Consider the following 19,005-nt stretch of genomic DNA (forward strand, 5'->3'; position numbering starts at 1 on the left):
AATTCTATCCTATTTACTATAGTAGGCAACACTTGATGGATTCTCTAATTTGGAGGAGTAGAAAATGCTCAACAAAGGTTTATGCATCTGCTTGTACTTTTTCTAATTTAAAGTTTTTTTTTTTAAATAACAGAAAAATTCATTAACAGAATAAGAAAATACATCTAGGAGAGTAAGACATCTCCTTAACAAAGTCCGGAAAATCCAAAAAAAACAAAAAAAAAGGAACAACAAACAGACTAAAGAACAACTAGAGAAAAAACCATGACTAAGTAGCACTCCAACACATAACACCAATGACGTTGAATATCAAAAAAGCTCACCCCCTTCAAAATACCTTGTCCCACAAACCAAAGAGAAGTAAAATAATGTTTCTTTTTCCCAAACCAGCACCTGAGCCAACTTCCTCCCTAGAAAAATGCCCACATTACACTCCATCCACAATCCCCAAAAAACGGAGAAAAAAGCACATTTCCAAAGAGCTGCCCTTTCCTTTTTCCTACCAAATCCAGAAAAAGTCACTGCCAAAAAATCCTCCACTGTCTTAGAACTCACCCAGCATTCGCCTAAAATACCAAACAGCTTATTCCAAACGGTCCAAGCATAGTCACAATGAATGAACAGATGTGATGATGATTCTGATCCATTAAAGCAGTTAACACATATGTCTGGAGATATAGCCCTCAAACGTCTCCTAACCTGCAGCAAGTTATTGGTATTAATTCTATCAAGAGCAACCAACTAGAGAAAAGCCTTAATTTTAAAGGGGACCTTGGCCTTCCAAATGGAACTAAAGAGCAGAAAAAAAAATTCAACCTATTCAAAAAATCACAAAAAGATTTACACGAATAAACCCCCGAAGGATCTAGAGACCAAGACCGCCTATCCTCTTCTAAAGAAAAACAACAGTTATTCAACAAGACTATCATAGAGGATAACTCTCCCATCTCCTCATCATTTAATGATCTGTGGATGTAGAAATCCCTAGAAGGCAAAGGACCACCTGAATCAACAACAAAAGAAGAATTGGACTCATCGTACCCTAAGCTTAGGTGAAAAAGGCGTGGAAAAGAGGAGGATATTACCACCTCTACACACCAGGAATTTAATATAGGGAATGAAGAGGGAATAACTCTAAGAGATAGCTGTTGACGGACTCTTCAAAGAACATCTAAATCTCAAATTAGCATCCCACCCATGCTCATCTAACCCATACCTATTTTTAACAACCAAATGCCACAGAAAGGAATTCTCTAGAGGAAACCGCCAAAACCGTTTAGCCAAAAGGGCTGTGTTTTTAGACACCATATTTCCAATACCCAAACCACCCTCCTGTTTAGACCTATCCACGACTCCCCAACTAACTAGATGATGCCTACTACCCCCGACCAAAAATAATCCCTCATAATCTTCTCAATCTTATTAGCAATCCCCACCGGAATTTTAAAAATGGAGAGACCATATAAAGGGATACTAGAAAGACAGGCCTAGATAAGAGTAACTCTACCACCAAGAGAAAAAAGGGCACCTTTCCACTCAATCAATCTCTTAGAAACCCTTTCCACGACAGGATCCCAAAAACTAGCATATCTAGGGTTACCCCCAAAAGGAACCCCCAGACACCTCCATAGAAAGCTCCCTAACATTCTCAAAATCCACATTGATAGTCGCAATACCAATTCACCCAGAAACCTTTTCAAAAACATGAAGGAGAGCCAAAATAGTCTTCAAGGATGGTTTATGATCCTCTAGAAAAAAGATAGTATCATTGGCAAACTAAAGGTGTGAAATCTTGACCCTCTCTCTCCCCACTTCCAAGCCTTTCACTAAACCTCTATTAACTACCCTATCCACCATCCTACTCAAAGAATCCGCCACTAAAACAAATAAAAACAGGGAAAGAGGGTCTCCTTGCCTAATCCCAGTCATAGCCTTAAACCAAGAAGTAGAGTCACTATTTACTAATACCAAGAAGCTCACATTAAGCAAACAGCCTCTAATCCAATGCTGCCTCTCCAAAACCCTTCCTCACAAAGATCTTATCTAGGAACTTCCAATTCACTCTATCATAAGCTTTCTCAAAATCCAATTTAAAGATGATAATTTTCTTCTTCCATCTTTGAATATCCTCCAAAACCTCATTTGCAACCAAAATGGCGTCCACAATTTGCCTATCCCCCACCCCCAAAAAGCACTCTAGGCCTTAGAAATAGTCCTATCAAGTACCTTAGTCAGCCTATTAGCTCAAACTTTAGTAATGATTTTTATAAACACTAGAAACTAAGCTAATAGGTCTATAGTTCGAAATCTTAATAGCTTTTTTCTTCTTCGGCATGAGAGTTATGAAAGTGGATTTGATACTCTTACTTAAAATCCCGTTCCCATAAAATTCATTAAAGACCTTCAAAAAACCATCCTTAACCACCTTCCAACAATCTTGAAAAAAAGTCGTCCGATCCTGGAGTTGTACCCCTCTCCATCCCAAAAATCGTGGCTCTCACTCCCTCTTCCTCAAAAGGTCTTTCCAACCAACCCACCTCCTCACCAGATAAAGGGTCTCACTCTAATCCTTCAATCATAGGTCTACTAACATCCTCGTCACAACACAAATTAGAACAGACCTTAGTGATTTCAACAACAATTTGACTCTGATCGGTTATAATAACCCCCCTATCCACTTCCAACTCTCTGATCAAATTCTTCCTCATTTTCCCTGTCACTATCCTATGAAAAAATCTAGATTTGCAATCACCATCTCCCATCTATTTAAACTTCGTATTTTGCCTCCAACTTCTCATTTCCTTGAAAATCACCTCTTCTAGTTCATTCTTCAAAGATACTCTTCTAATCTCTTCCTCCCCCAATAAAGTATTCTTCCTTCTTCCTATCTAACTTGACCAACTCTCCTAAGATATTCGCCTTTCTAAACCTGAAGTCCCCAAATACCTCTCTATTCCAATATTTCAACTTCTCGTTTAATCTTTTAAGTTTTTTCATGGATCAAAAACCTTCCCGACCCTTCTCCACATCTTCATTCTAAGAATTCTTGACTAAGGGCTGAAAGGAACTATGATCCAACCATATATGTTCAAACCTAAAAGGAGTAGGTCCCCAAGGAACCTTTCTCAATTACAACAAGATGGGAAAGTCGTTAAAAGTGGGCCTAGGTAAAATCAATTGAGATAGATTAGGGAACTCGTCCTCCCACTTCATACAAAAAAGGAATCTATCAAGCTTATTTGCCACTACTCTAGCCCCACCCACCAAACATGCATAATTAGCATTATCAAGAGGAAGGTCTCTTAAACCACACTCCCTAATAAAAGAATCAAAGCTCAACATAGTAGCAGTAACTCTATCACCTCCTTTCTTCTCTCGAGGAAACCTCACTACATCAAAATCACCTCCCACAATCCAAATAGGGGCACAAATGCCATTGACATAACCAAGCACATCCCAAAAAGAGCTCCTATGGGTTGGTCTAGGCGGACCATACACCGATGAAACCCATCATTGACCTTGGCCTCTCACATCTACGAAAACATAAAAAGAGAAGAAACCTACTAGATTATCCACTTTAACAATAGAGTGAGTATCCCACATACTTAAGTTCTTTCTGCACCTTTTTTTTTTTTTAAGTTTTAGGACTTATAGGCAATTTCATCTCAATCCCTATTGGACTAACTAATTTCAAGCCCAGATCCTCGAGGAGTTTATTTGGATCAGGAATGTCTCTCCCACTATCCCCTAGGCCAATAACAAAAGCACTAACCCCGGAAGAACCCTCCTTGTGGCATAAAGTGTCAAAAGCAATAACGAATGAACAGGAAGGAGAAGAAAACTTTTTTCCAGATTTGGACGATTTCAACCAACCATAGAAACCCTCCCCCTCTTTTCTATCTGAGGGAATATAAACAAAGTCCACCATATCAAAATTAGGCTCACGGACAGAAGACCCTTTATCTAATTATTTCATCTAGTTTAAATTGTTCTAAATATCATTAGTTTCCCCCTTGCGCAGTTTCGGTAAACAATTGAATACATTCTTCCCCATACAACTTGTACTTTGTGTAAGTTCATCACCTTGTCCTAAAACTTCCATTCCCTCTCCTTTTGAACTTTCCTCTGTTAATTGAGCCAAGGCTTCCTCTTCATACAAGGCTAAATCAACTCTCAATTGATTCGCCAACAATTCCTTCTCAAATTCACAAAAGCTACGCAAGTCATATTCCATATCGGATACCTCCTTTACCCCCCCACCCCCACTTGAGAAACTCCAGCTCCCTTTCTGTTGTCCCACCAGCTAAATCGAAAGATAGTTATGGCTCGATGTCGAGCGGTGCAATCCTCATAGTCTCCTCCATCCCCTTCAAGTCTTCCAAGCACTGTGTTTTTAATACCTCTCCTTTCAAATTTCTTAGAGAACTTTGTCTGTCCTTCCTTTCTAACTCTCCCCCCAACTTCATTTGACCACTAGGTTGTGACACCGCATTATTTTTACCCTTTTTCAACCCATCTTCAAACAACCCTTCTCGACCTGTTATTGAAAAGCCCACATTTGTAATTCCCTCTACCATCATTAGAGAAGAAATTACTCCCAAATTGACCAATTTTTATCCCCTTTATCGGACGCTCTTTGACCACTTCGGAGAATTATCTATTATCCAAAAATCTTTAAAATACATTATGTTTCTCCGAAGTCTGCTTGCGAAGAACTATGTTCTTGGAGCCACAATCAGCACATCTTATAATGCAATTTTCCTCGAAGTCAATAGACAACCCCATCAAGGCTTCTAAAAATTTGTGCCATCCCTAGCTTTGATTTCCTTCTGGGATACGGAGTGCCTGTCTTCGACCTCTAGGATGCCACTTCTCAATACAAATAAACCTACCCCTCTCGCTACTCCTCAATTCTATATGAATCCTAACTCCCTCTTTATGAAAAAGAGCATCCCCCACTCACCCATTTGCTCCTTTTAATGGACCCCAACACATCACCCCAGGGATCTCAAGATCCACAAGAACTCCTTTTCAATAAGATATAAGCAAAGAATCTCCCTACAAATTCAAATAGCCTATAAGTTGAACTGTCCAAATGATTAAAAAGCGCAGCCTGGTGCACAAAGCTCCCGCATATGCGTGGTCTAGGGAAAGGGCGGACCATGATGGGTCTATAGCATGTAGTCTTACCTTGCATTTTTCCACGAGGCTATTTCTACACATCAAACCCATGACCTCCAAGTCACACAACAACAACTTTACCATTAAACCTAGGTTCCCCTTCTGAACTATCCAAATGATTAACATTCAAAAATTTTTTCTCAATCTTCACAGTAGCATGCTCAACTATCTCCTTCCCCCTTGCCACATACCCAAGTGCGATTAGGCAACCAGAAGTAAAGACATTGTTCCACTAGTTGAGAGAGCACAAACACCCATTCAATTACCCAAGCATCAGGTACAACAAATAACCCAAAAACACCCAACCAACCCGAAGCAAGAATTTTGAGAGCCTCCCAAAGTGAATATAGGAAGCTCGCAAGGCCCTACTGATGATTAGCGAGAAATCTGGTGGGGTTAGAGGACCATTTTTGATGCTGAAGAAATCCAAGAAAACACTATCAAAGACAAGACCAAGATCGAAGAAGGTGACCCTGCTGGGAAGCAACCGAAATCAGTCGCAGAAGGGAACACTAGCAAGGAATCGACCCAGACAATTCTAGTTCACAATAGTCTTAATCAAGTGAGAATCGCTAAGACAAGATCGCTAAAGTCGTTGAAGATTCACTTCTCCTATTCAAATCTAACAGCCAAGGAGGACTTGCCAAATATCTCTGATACGGTCAAGTAAAAAAGACAAATTAGGGTTGCAAAAGGCGACCCCTTCGATTGATGAAAATGGAGCTTCAGGTCGTTGGCTTTTGAACATTCACAAAACATGATTGTCGCAACCTTAAAGAAATTCATGGATAGGTTACGACCACTGCAAAGTCCTCTTCGATTGCTTCTAGGTTTCGATCTGCTTTTGATGACAAAGGAGGGCAATCGCAGAAGGTTTATGTCGACAAAGGAGGATGATAGCAGAGTGCTAGATAAAGACGTAAAGGGCGAAAAGATAACTATGGTGGAAGGGGATCGACTTTGTTAGGAGATGGTTAGAGGAAGAAGAAGCCATCCCCGAGAAGTCGCAACCTTAAGAAGAAAGTATTTTTTCTAATTGCTTGCACATGCTTGAACAGAAATAAGAGCACATTTTCGTTGACTGTTGTGTCTACAAATTTAAACCAACAGTCATTTATCATGGGATTTAAATTTAAGTTCAAGTTGTAAACACGAACTGTCACATTTAAATTCTTGATGACCCATACTAGAATAGACGATGCAGATAAATAATTATAAATAGTGCCCCAAAATAAGATAGGCTAAAGTCTAGCCCGGTCTTTGCACAATCCAAACATTGAAAGTGCCAAGCGCACCACTAAAGAGAGATGAGCCACCACTTGAACCCTACAATCCACTGCCAGCGCTGCATAGCACGCACAAGCACCACCCTATGAGGTACATGTGTGCATGTGCGTGTGCAGTGCTGCATATAGAATCCAAGTGGGGTGTCCTAGATGGGGTCATGAGATATATGGTATCAAAGACAGACATTTAACACATCTTTCTTTTCCATGTGAGACAACCCTTCTACACGTATCTCTCAAAGGTGTTGCATGTGATGCATTATGTGGTTTTGAAAACCCCATTGAGTTTTGCAAACTTCTAATATCAACATTGTTTAACATGAATGAGTTATAGAATTCATGTTTCTTTTGCTTTTTAATGGAATTTAAAATCCAGAGACTAATTAACCATTATCCATATTCCAAATGAAGCTAGGCTCAGGAATTAATGAATAAGAAATCATAAAAGGAGTCATCGAACTGTTGCATACATAACCAAATGTATTTAAGATAGCATATATATTAGTTAGGCAAAACAAGAAAGAACAAATTAATTGCCGACCTTAAGAAAAATTGTGATCAATATTCACTAAAAATATAGAGTCCAAAAAAATTTGAGCATGTTATAAACTTATAATCTAACAACTTTGGGACATAATTGAAGATTTTCCTTACATTTCATGTGGAAGAATTCCTCAAAAAATTTAACATGAATTTATAACCTCAGGAAGAAAAATATGAGTGAGTTTGGGAGCATGGATTCTGGCCTTAGATTTGGAGAAAACATAGTATATATTTGTATTAAGTTTCTTTTCACATGAATCCAAATCCAAGGCCTCAAATCCATGTTCCCAAACACTACCTGAATAATTATCCAAAAACATGCATTGATTTTTCAACAATAATTTTTTCTCTAAATGTTTCCTCACAAATTTTCGCTTAAAATAATTTGTATGAGCAGGCAACTGGCATGAGTTTTGGTATCAATACACTAAAAAGGTACGCATACCCCAAGAGGCATCCAATGTACCCAAAGTGATTTCAATGACCATATTTGTTAACTTTAAAGCACCAAAAAAACTACAAAAAGAAAGCAAGTATGACATATGGGATAATGATTTGATGGCAAACAGATCTCCTGATTGTTTTGATAGAACAAAAAGGAACATCAAGAAATAACCAAAACAATGTCTTATGCCATGATTTGAAGGCCTACCTCTTCGTATATCACTCTCATCTAACACATCGTCATGCATCAAGCTTGCGGTATGAATCATCTCAATAATCTCTGCCAAACGTCGATGTTCTGCAGTAAGTTCCCTGGATCAAAGTACTAGTGATTGAAATTTCCATCAAAATTGTCAAATACATACAAAATATTTCAAGAACAAAATGAAAAAAATCAAACAGTACTTACTTCATACCAACTATTTCTGCCGTGGCTCGAGACACTAGGAAGACCAAAGCAGGCCTCATCCTTTTCCCACCAGCACCGAATATCTGCTCAGCTGCAGACACTAAAACTGGGTTTTCTGCACCAACAACCTAGCAGAAAGTTTCTGTTACACATTGTAGAACAAAATTCAAGTTTACAAAAATGTGGCCATTTGAGAATAAAGAAAAAGCATCATAGCTATATAAAGAAGCATAATCTGATGAAAGCAGAATAAAATTGACAGAAGTAAATACCATTAAGCGATTTATTTCACTTGTAAAATAAATCACTATTTCTCAAGTGTTCAGAAACATGAGAAAAGCCACTGCACAGTATCATCAGTGAATAATGTGTATCCATTAGTTTGGGAATAGGTGTCTTTGATCTTTTGGTTCATGTTACTTATTGCGTTGAATGCGGTCGTCTCTTTTTCTTTTCTTTTTTTTTTGTTGGAGATTTCTTCATGTTGAAATGAAAAGATTTGTTGGCATAACACCCCCACCAAACCAAAAAAAAAAAAGGAGAAAAAGAAACAAAAACAAAAATAAAAGGAATATGAGATCCTCATGAACGTTATCATCACTGCAAAGTCGAATCAAAATTCACAAGGAAAATAATAACCCTTGCTTTGGATCAATAAGACACGTTGTAAATTGTTGAAGAGTGACCATTTTTCTGTGTCCAATAATTTAAATTGTATACAAAGAAATTATTTAATATGAATTACATGTCTTCCTGCACCAATAATCAAAAATCAGTTGCATATATGTATAACCTACAGCGCCCCTTCATACGACGAATATTATAAAAACTATTACATAGATTTTATTTTATTTTTTTGATTTTATGTCGAGCTTACGGACAAGAAAATACTGCAAGAGAAGGATACTGCTACAGATCCAATGTGCACATTAATTAGTATTCAACATGATTTGAATCCAGTTAAGAACCAAATTAGTTTATTTCACTATTTCAGTTCAATAAATGTTCATATTATTATGTCTCAATATTGTTCTATGAAGCTTATTAGATAATTTGTTGGTGCATGTAAAGCTACCACTTGGTGCGAAAAGCTTAGACTATTAAAGAATGAGTGTATATCCATCTAACAACCCTGTACATGTAGCCATGTTGTATGTGCAGAGAAAAGCAAAACACAAACACACACACACAATAAAAAGGAGCGATTGGGTTTGAATCAAAAGACCTCAAGAAAAGAAGAGTTGTAATACCATATTAATCTAACACTTGGCCAAAAAGCTTAAGCCATTTAGGGTTTGGGCAAGAATGTACATCAAGCCAAGAATACCCTTTTTGCATTGTTCCACTAGATAGGCTAGCCATTAGCAGTTTTAGTATCCATGAAATTATTAGTGCTACTTAAGATAGAGGCTGGTTGGTGTTTTAGGAAGCAAATTATTTTTCATGGTTTTAGGATTAGTATACCCAGCTAAAGCATGAACTTAAGAAGTGATAGATTCATCATTATCATCAGATTCCATTCCTTCCTCATCTGAATCAGCAGAGTCATCCTCAATCTCTTCTGGCTCCTCCACTGGCTCAATCATCAACAATCATCCCTTTTTGCAATGGTGTCCCCTATGCCACTTCTCATCACAATGGCAGCACAAACCCTTTGTTGTTCGCTCTTTAAGTTCCTCCTAAGCCAATCGTTTGGTAGGAGGAATTGCAAGGAGCAGGTGGTGCGATAGTGATGCTAACATTCTACCTGTGAATGGTCTTGCTAGAGCGACATCACTCTTCGCCCAACTTGTCTTCTTCTAACTATGCAAAGGAAATTGCACCAGTCACATTTTGTGGCCGATGCACTTTGACCTCGCACCGAATGTCAAATAGGAGACCTTCAATAAAAGTACCAACGAGTTGGCCTTCATTCCAATCTTCAGTTCTGTTTGATAGCCGCTCAAATCATGTTTGGTACTCTTAATATAATGCTATTGGCAAACTCTCCATCAATATTCTCATATTCAGTGGGCCCAAATCGGGCCAATAATCCAAAAACAAATTCTCCCTATGAAAGCATTCCATAATGAGCTTCAAACCAATCATACCATTGAATAGCATCGCCATCTAGATTAATAGCAACAATCTCAACTTTAGATGTTTTTTGGAGTGTGGTGAAAGCAAAAGTATTTATCAACCCTAGAAGCAACCAATAGGGCCATCAGCGTCCTACCAAAGTAATTCCGAAGATATGAGGACCATGATCATGCTCTCCTTGGTAGCCTCCCTCATGCACGTATGGCTGCTCCCTGCAATTAGCTAACATAGAGGCATCATCTTCTCTCTATTTATGGAAAGATGCACCGAGTAGCTCAGAGAGGGGTGCCCAAATCTCGTCAAATTGAGGCTTAGACACACTGCTAAGTTCAGCTTCTAGCCTAGCTCCCATTTGGGACCCTGCCAAATTTTCAAAGGCCATTGAAAATAAGTGAAGATCAAGAAATGGGAGAAATTTAAAGGATGGTAAATAGAAAGAGAGAGGGTTGATCACAATAATAAGACCTTAGGGTTTTATCATAAGAAAATTGGGGAAATTGAAAGGATGGAAAATAGAAAGAGAAAACAGGGTAGATTACTTCGAAGGAATCCGCCTCCAAATTAGACAAAGGCTATGAATTTATTATTGCTTGAATGTAAAGCCCCATACAGTTGCATATAAGTAGGGTAGAGCATGGTTTTAAATAATGGCCATGACCGTTACGTAACGGTTTTTTGGGTTACCGATACTGTTACACACCGCAAAATCGGTGGGAAGAAAAATCATAGCTGTAGCAGCTGTTACGGACCGCGACCGTTACGTAAAGGCTGCTACGGGCATTACGTAACCGTTACAAACTGTTACGCCAAAAAAATTATTTTTTTTTATTTTTTATTTTCACTTTTTCCCTCTTTCATAAATAATTTTCAATATACCATGTGGCGAGAGGGGGAAAAGATTATAATGAGGATGACGATGATACAAAACTTACTATTTCTTTAAATACTCACAAGAGATGGCATTAATTAACAATTTGAAAATGCTAACTTGTGAGGAAAATATTTTATTTTGATGATATTAGTAATTTGATATTTATGTTCTATATTTTTCAACTTCAACCTTCTTCTTTTCTAGTTATTTTATATTTGCATTATTCGTATGTCTTATGTGTCTAACAGATTAATGGACTGTATAATGTATTTTGTTTTATTAATTAATTTAACACACATAAGAATTTATCACAGATAAGAACAATGAGAAGTATAAATATGCACACACATAATTTTTCTATCAATGGTGGTTTAAAATAAATGTAAACTTGTTGCCCTTACCAAATAACTTAGTCAAACTAAAGGATCCAAAATATACTAAAACTCTTTCTAAGAAGGGTTAAAAGCTTAAAACATGCAAGTATGCTAATATGCACAAGGTTGTGTGTGCTTGAAAAAAATTCACAGCCGATACACCCGCTTCCCGTTATGTAATATCCGCTACTCCTGCTTCCCGATTCACACCCGTTACCGTTACGTTACGCTACCCACTACCGCAATTTAAAACCATGGGGTAGAGAGCCCTACACCTATTAGGAATGTTAAAAATCCCAATCCAAGTCCTTATTCGATTCAATCCTAATTGAATTAAATCCTAATACATTAAATAGAAATCCCAATTGATTTGAGAACCCTAACATTAAATCGAGATCACATTAATAGAAATCCTAACTAATTTGGTAATCATAACATTAAATAGAAATCCTAAATTGATTTGGGAATCCAAACACATTCAGTAGAAATCCCAATTCATTTGGGAATCCTTACACTAAGTAAATGGTTCTTTAATAATTTTTTGTTAATTACTTTCTTAACAATCAAGGTTTGGGTCAGAATACCTATGTCGTGAACTCCTTCCATCTTCTTTTGTGTTCCTTCAACCAATTCCCTTGCGCTCCTTGAAAGGTAGCCTGACAAGGAAATCAGGGCTTAGCCAAAAGGAATTATGAAACTTATTATTAAACTTAGAATGACTTTCGACACAAGGATTGGAATCTAAGTTTCTATGGACTCGTACAGCTGAGACAAGTACAGGGATGGAACCTAGGACCATGGGAGAATCCATTGTACAAAGTTTAGACCCTTTTTTACCCACCTGAGCTTTGGAAGCTTATGGAGTGGATCAAAACAAATAAGAAGGTCCCTTCCTAGCAATGTGGATCCAAGGAGTTGGTGTTTTATAGTTAGTCTAGGAAAGTCCTAATGAGAAATGGTTAGTTAATCTTGTCGATGATGAGATTTACAACATTGGCAGCCCTGATAATATAGGAGTGTGGGAGCCAAATGATATGGGAAATAGTGAAGGATTTAGATCTGTGCAATAACAAAAGGCAGGGGTTTTTCATAAGTTTTGGTGAGGAGGTTGATCTGAACTCTTGGAACATGCTGTGGGAATAAAAGGTGACTGTTTGAAGTCATCTGCAATAGCTTTGTTTTTGACTCAAGGGAGGATTAGGATTGGAATTTATCATCTATTTCAGTCTCTTCAGAGTATGAGTAGTTAATAGCAATGAATTATTTGGGTTACTGGTAGTCATCAATAGAACACACTAATTCAAGATTTAAGGCTTCCTCTCCAATAATTAAAGAGACTTGGTTAAAAACCTTGTCGCTCTTGAAAATCCTTAGCAAAGTGCCCCCTTTCTTTCTAAAAACATCCATCTACAATCTTATATCTTAACTTCTTCTTCTTCTCCTTGAGAGATTTTCTCAACTTCCACTCCATTTTCTTCTCAAACTTACATTTTTTGAAGTGGTGCTTTTTCTTATTCAGATGAGCAATCCTTGCCACGATGGTATTTTGTGAGAAGATCAGTTCAATTACATGCACCTATCATCTTTCCTGTCGAGATGGTGTAGTCAATAAATTTCTTTCATAGCATAATTTTTACAATACTCCTTCATTGTTTAAGAGCTTTCACGTTTTATCTCCAAATGAATCCAATAAAGAGCTGAGAAATGCCTATTTTAGGTTTATGTCATCCATACCATTAATGGCATAGAATCTTCTGGACATTGGTTGTAATGCTTTTCCAAGTCTTTCCTTTAAAAGGAACATATAATCTTCAACTATTCTTCTCGGTCTTCGTCACTGTGCTGATTAACATGTCCACCCCAGGACATAAGTCCCTCAAGGTTCTAGACTTGTCTGACTTGGAGTTTAGTATTCTCCAACATCTATCCACCATTTTCCACACTGCCCTATAGCATTGCAACTCTATCATACACCACGAGAACATTCCGTACATTTTGTTATCACATTGATAAGGTTGAATATCTTTAAGAGTGAAGCTTTGTTTGGTAGCTATTTCATTATGAAAATGCTGAAAGGACGTCATAGACTTTTCCACTGGGTCTTCCACAATTGGTTCCTACATGAAAATCTTCTACTCTTCAGACTCATCAAAAGAGAAATCTTCTAAAGAAAATTTTTTATTATTATTTTTGTTTTTATCTGTTCTGTCCATTTTCTCTCTCTTTCTGCACTTTTTCAATTCTTTGTTCTGTTCCTGATTTCTGTCCCATTGTCTCTTCTGCCTGCAGCATCTTTCCTTCTCCTTTCCCCTTTTTTTTTGGATAGTAAAAGAAGAATTTCATTAATAGAATAAGAATATACAGTCCAGAGAATAATACATCTCCTTAACATGGTCTGGAAAATCCAGATAAAAAACACAAAGAAACAACCTGAAAACTAAAAAAACAAGAGGGAAAAAAACACAACTCCAACTCAAAACACCAATCGCGCTGAATATCAGAAAAGCTCACCCCCTTAAAAAATTTCCATCTTTTCCCAAACCAGCAAATGAGATGATTTCTTCCCTAGAAAAATACGCACAATATGCTCCATCCACGGCCCCCAAAAAGACTGCCCAAAAAAAAAAAAACACATTTCCAGAGCACTGCCCTTTCTTTTTTTCCTGCCAAAACCAGCAAAAGAAACAGCTAGAAGGTCCTCCACTACCCCAGAACCCACCCAGCATTCGCCTAAAATACCAAATAGCTTATTCCATACCCTCCAAGAATAATCACAAATCCACAATGAATGAACAAATGCAGTGCAGATTCTAAACAATTAAAAACAAAGCACACAGATGTCTGGAGATAGAGCCTTCAAAGGTCTCCTAATCTACAAGAAGTTATTGGTATTAATTCTATCAAGCACGACTAACCAGATAAAAGCCTTGATTTTAAACGGGACTTTGGCTTTCCAAATGGATCAATAAAGAAGTAAAAGTAAATTAGATTTATTAAGAAAATCGCAAAAAGATTTGCAAGAGTAAACCCCGAAGGATCCAAAGACCAAAACCAACTATCCTCCTCTAAAGAAAAATGACAGTTATTCAACAAGACTAGCAAAGAGGATAGCTCTACCATCTCCCTATCATTTAACGATCTGCAAAAATGGAAAATCCCAAATGGGGATAAAATGGGCAGCACAGAACATTTCCCCTTCAGCTTTATACACACACACACACACACACACAGAAATATATTTACTGTAAACCAGAGAGTAAGAGAGACGGGACATATAATGATAAGCAGAACCCCTCTCTGCTTCCTCACACAATTTTACAAAAGTACCCAGAAAAGCACATGCTAATAATGATAAAATGAGGGCAAAATTGGTAGCACGTGGAAACCAATTCACTTTTCATCTCATCCTCCACACTTCTATAATATAGAGATTATTGTCCCGTTTACCCAGGGTACAACCTAATCTTAGTCCCTGAATCTCATTTTCACACAAAATACCAAGTTCCCACTTTTGGAAATATTTATTATGTTGTAAAAGTTAGAGGAGGAGAGAAGTACAAAAGAGAAGAGAAGAAAAAAAGAGAGAGAAAAAGCTGGGAGCAATTTCCTGGAACCTATAATAAAGACTTGAGGCAAAAATACCCACACTAACAGAACCTAATTACAAAAAATAAAATAAAATATTCTCTTTTAACACATCCCCTCAAGCTAGAGGTGTATATATATCACCAAACCCCAGCTTGTTACAATTATTGGACAATGCATAAATAAAGGCTTCCTAAAAACATCCTTTAACTTATCAATATATTTGACAAATGAATTCCTCCTGACCTTCTCAATACACATTGCTCACAAAATAAAAATAAACTTCAATGCGCTTCATCCTCACATTAAACACTGGATTACTAGCACAATATAAATGGAAGCTTGATTATGACAAAACATAACTATTGGCTTCGTTACCAAAAATCCCACCTCTAATATAAAAGACTTCAATCTGAATAAGCTCACCCATAGTACGAGACATTCCTTGATAGTCTACTTTAGCATTAGATCTTTCTTTAGTAGTTTGTTTCTTGCCACGCTACGTAACAATATTACCTCCCACAAATGTCCAATATCCAATAGTAGACCTTCAATCATCAACAAAGCCATCCCAATATGAGAGTAGCCCACGATCTAACAATTTCTATTACATTTATATATCAAACCTCTACCGAGAGAGCATTTGAGATACCACAAAATGCTGCAAACATTCTAGGATTTTCCACAAAATGACTAACCACCCCACTACAAAAGATATGTCTAGTACCAATCAAGTAAATCAACTTGCCAAACAAGTGCCTACATTTGATGTTTGTCTTCAAAATCCAGTCCAATGTCCTTAGACAACATCATGTTAGGATCCATAAGAGTATGTCATTTAGCTTCCAATTGTTACGACCCTGTGAGCAACCAGAAAAATTGAGACACTAGAAATTTACGTGATTCGGTCAAGATCGACCTACGTCCACGAAGCACACCACAATTCACTTAAAACCGCCGGAAAGAAATACAATTCTGTCAACTTCTCTCTTCCTCACACTCTCTTCTTCCTCTTTTTTCTTCTCTGTGTTTTCATCTCTCCACAGCTCCTCTATTTATAGGTAGCTTGGAATCAATTACAATAAATTACAATGAATTAGATTTGAGAAATTTCATTCATCAAAATTAAATGGCTCGGATAACATTTCCAGCTTGCATCTCACTCGTCTCCAGCTCCAGCACAACAATCTCCCACTTGGAGACGAAGACGCCTCCTCAACCAGTATCAGTATATGAATAAATGATGTGCTCAAAATATGTCTTCAGGCATGAAGACCAACTTAAGTTGAACACAACTTCAGCTTCTCTGTAGTTACCACCTTAGTTAACATATCTGCCGGATTTCAGCTACCTTGGATTTTTTCACGTGTCAACACGCCATCCTCTATCAGAGATCTGACGAAGTGATAACGCAATCCAATATGTTTAGTTTTGGAATGAAATGCGGAGTTCTTTGCCAGATGTATCGCACTCTGACTATCACTGTACAAAACATTTCTCTCCTATTTTAATCCTAGCTCCGTTAACAAACCCTGAAGTCAAATCATCTCTTTACTGGCTTCTGTCACTGCTACATACTCAGCTTCTGTAGTGGATAAAACAACAATCTTCTGTATCTGTGACATCCAACTAACAGCTGTTGTGCCAACAATGAATATATACCCGGTGGTGCTTCTACGATGATCAATTTCATCAGCAAATTCAGCATCTACAAACCCTTGAATTTTCAAATTACTTTTACTGAAACATAAGCACTTATCAATAGTACCGCGTAGATATCTCAAAATCCACTTCACTGCTTCCCAATGTGTCTTCCCTGGATTTGACATATATCTGCTGACAGCTCCCACTGCTTGGCCAATATCTGGTCTAGTACCAACCATAGCATACATTAGACTTCCAACAGCAAAGGCATATGGTACCTTAGCCATGAAGTCTTTTTCTTCATCTATCTTGGAAGACTGATCCTTAGAGAAACGAAAGTGACTTGCCAATGGTGTATTTACAGATTTGGCGCTGCTCATGTTAAACCTCTGTAAAACACGACTGATATACTCTGATTGAGATAACCGCAACGTTCCTTGTTGCTTATCTCTAGAGATCCGCATCCCAAGAATCTGCTTTGCAGGACCCAAGTCTTTCATATCAAATTCCTCTGGCAATTACTGCTTCAATTTTCTGATTTCTTCTATATCTGATCCTGCAACTAGCATATCATCAACATATAACAGTAGGATAATATAGCTAGTATGATTCCTTTTGAAGTAGCAACAGTGGTCGGCATTGCACTTTTGAAAATTGTTCCTCTGCATACAACTGTCAAATTTCTTATACCACTATCTAGGAGCTTGTTTGAGTACATACAAACTCTTCTTCAATTTGCATACAAGATTCTCTTTACCTTTTACTAAGAAACTTTCTGGCTGTTGCATATAAATTTCCTCATCAAGATCATCGTGAAGAAATGTCGTCTTCACGTCCAACTGCTCAAGTTGTAAATCCTCTGAGGCAACAATACTCAAGACAGATCTAATGGTTGTCAGCTTGACAACTGGTGCAAAAATATTAGTGTAGTCAATTCCTTCCTTTTGTTCGAAACCTTTGACTACTAACTAAGCTTTATACCTCTTGGATCCATCATGCTTTTTTTTTATCCTGTACACCCATTTGTTATGAAGAGCCTTCTTACCATTGGACAACTTAACTAGTTCCCATGTTTTGTTGGAGTTAAGAGACTTCATCTCGTCTTTTATTGCAAGCTCTCACTTGCTTGAATCTCCTGCCTGACATGCTTCAACATAACATTCAGGTTCTCCTCCATCTGTAAGAAGTAAATGATTCACATACCTCCTGTTTAGTACATGTTGCCGAGAAGATCTCCTAAGCTCTGGTGCTGGAGTAGGAGGTGTTGATGCAACAATATGCTCCACATGTTCCTCTGCCTAAGGATTCTCAGTATTTTGCTGAGGATTCTCGGTGTTCCAATGACGTGCCCTTACACCTTCTAAAACATCATCCACATCTACAAAGGTTATTTCAAACTCTGTTGTGTCAATCTTTGTACATCACCTTTTCATCAAAAATCACATCTTTACTTCTGATCACCTTTTTATTTTCATCATTCCAAATGCGATACCCATATTCATCTCCACCATAACCGATGAAAGTGCATTTCCGGGATTTCGGATCCAACTTATTCCTGACATGATCATTGATATGTACATATGCAATACAACCAAAAACTTTCAAATGTGAAAGTCTTACCTCTTTATTGCTTCATACTTCTTCTAGTAGATTTTAGTCCAATGGTACTGATGGACTCCTATTAATCAAATAAGCTGCTGTGTTGACTGCTTCTACCCAAACATCTTTGGCAAGCCTGATTGCATACACATGCTTCTGATTTTTTCTGTCAACGTTCTGTTCTTCCGCTCGGCTATGCAGTTCTGTTGAGTCGTACCTAGCACAGTTCTTTCCATTCTGATACCATGCTTATAGCAGAATTTCTTGAACTCGGTGTCAACATACTCACCACCGTTATTTGTTCTCAGTGTCTTGATTTTCAAACCAGTTTCATTTTCTACCATTGCTCTCCAAATTTTAAAAGCACAAAAAACATTAGATTTATATTTCAAGAAGTAAACTCATACCTTCCATGAATGATCATCGATAAATGTTACGAAGTAATGCTTCCCACCTGTGGACGAAATGGTTATTGGTCCCCAGACAACTGAATGGACTAGTTCAAGTCTCTCCTTCTATGGAGTACTGATGTTTGTCTGGAAACTGACTCTCTTCTGTTTCCCAAATATGCAATCCCCACATGTGTCAATCTTTACCGACTGTAAATCACTCAACTAACCCTCTGAGTGCATCACCCTGAGTCCCTTCTCACTCAGGTGTCTGAGTTGTTGATGCCATATGTTGCTATCATCATTTCCTATAGCAACTGTAATAGACATGCATGCATTAGGAGTTACATAAAGAGTATCACTTTTCTTACCTCGTGCAATTGTCAATGCACCCTTCGAAATCTTCCATTCATCGCCAATGAAAGTTGTGTTATATCCTTCATCTGCCAGTTGACCGACTAAGATCAAATTCTTCCTCAGGTCTGGAATATATCTGACATCTCCTAGTTTCCATACTGACCCATTCATTTTGATCTTCACTATTCCCTTGCCGACAATGTCGTAAGGTTGATCATTGCCAAGATATACTTTACCGAAATTA

At 37.7% G+C, this 19,005-nt stretch overlaps 1 protein-coding gene across 1 annotated transcript in view; it reads right to left on the bottom strand.

Moving 5' to 3' along the window:
- LOC131144915 (solanesyl diphosphate synthase 1, chloroplastic-like) overlaps window positions 1-19,005 on the bottom strand; it is a 35,473-nt gene that overhangs the window by 11,941 nt on the left and 4,527 nt on the right. Inside the window, exons 3-4 of the mRNA XM_058093870.1 lie at window positions 7,864-7,991; window positions 7,663-7,766 (exon numbers count right to left, since the gene is read on the bottom strand). Coding sequence (XP_057949853.1) covers window positions 7,663-7,766; window positions 7,864-7,991 — 232 coding nt within the window. The remainder of the gene's footprint in view (window positions 1-7,662; window positions 7,767-7,863; window positions 7,992-19,005) is intronic.

The sequence above is a fragment of the Malania oleifera genome, chromosome 12, assembly GCF_029873635.1.
Source record: "Malania oleifera isolate guangnan ecotype guangnan chromosome 12, ASM2987363v1, whole genome shotgun sequence".
In the NCBI taxonomy this organism is placed as follows: domain Eukaryota; kingdom Viridiplantae; phylum Streptophyta; class Magnoliopsida; order Santalales; family Ximeniaceae; genus Malania; species Malania oleifera.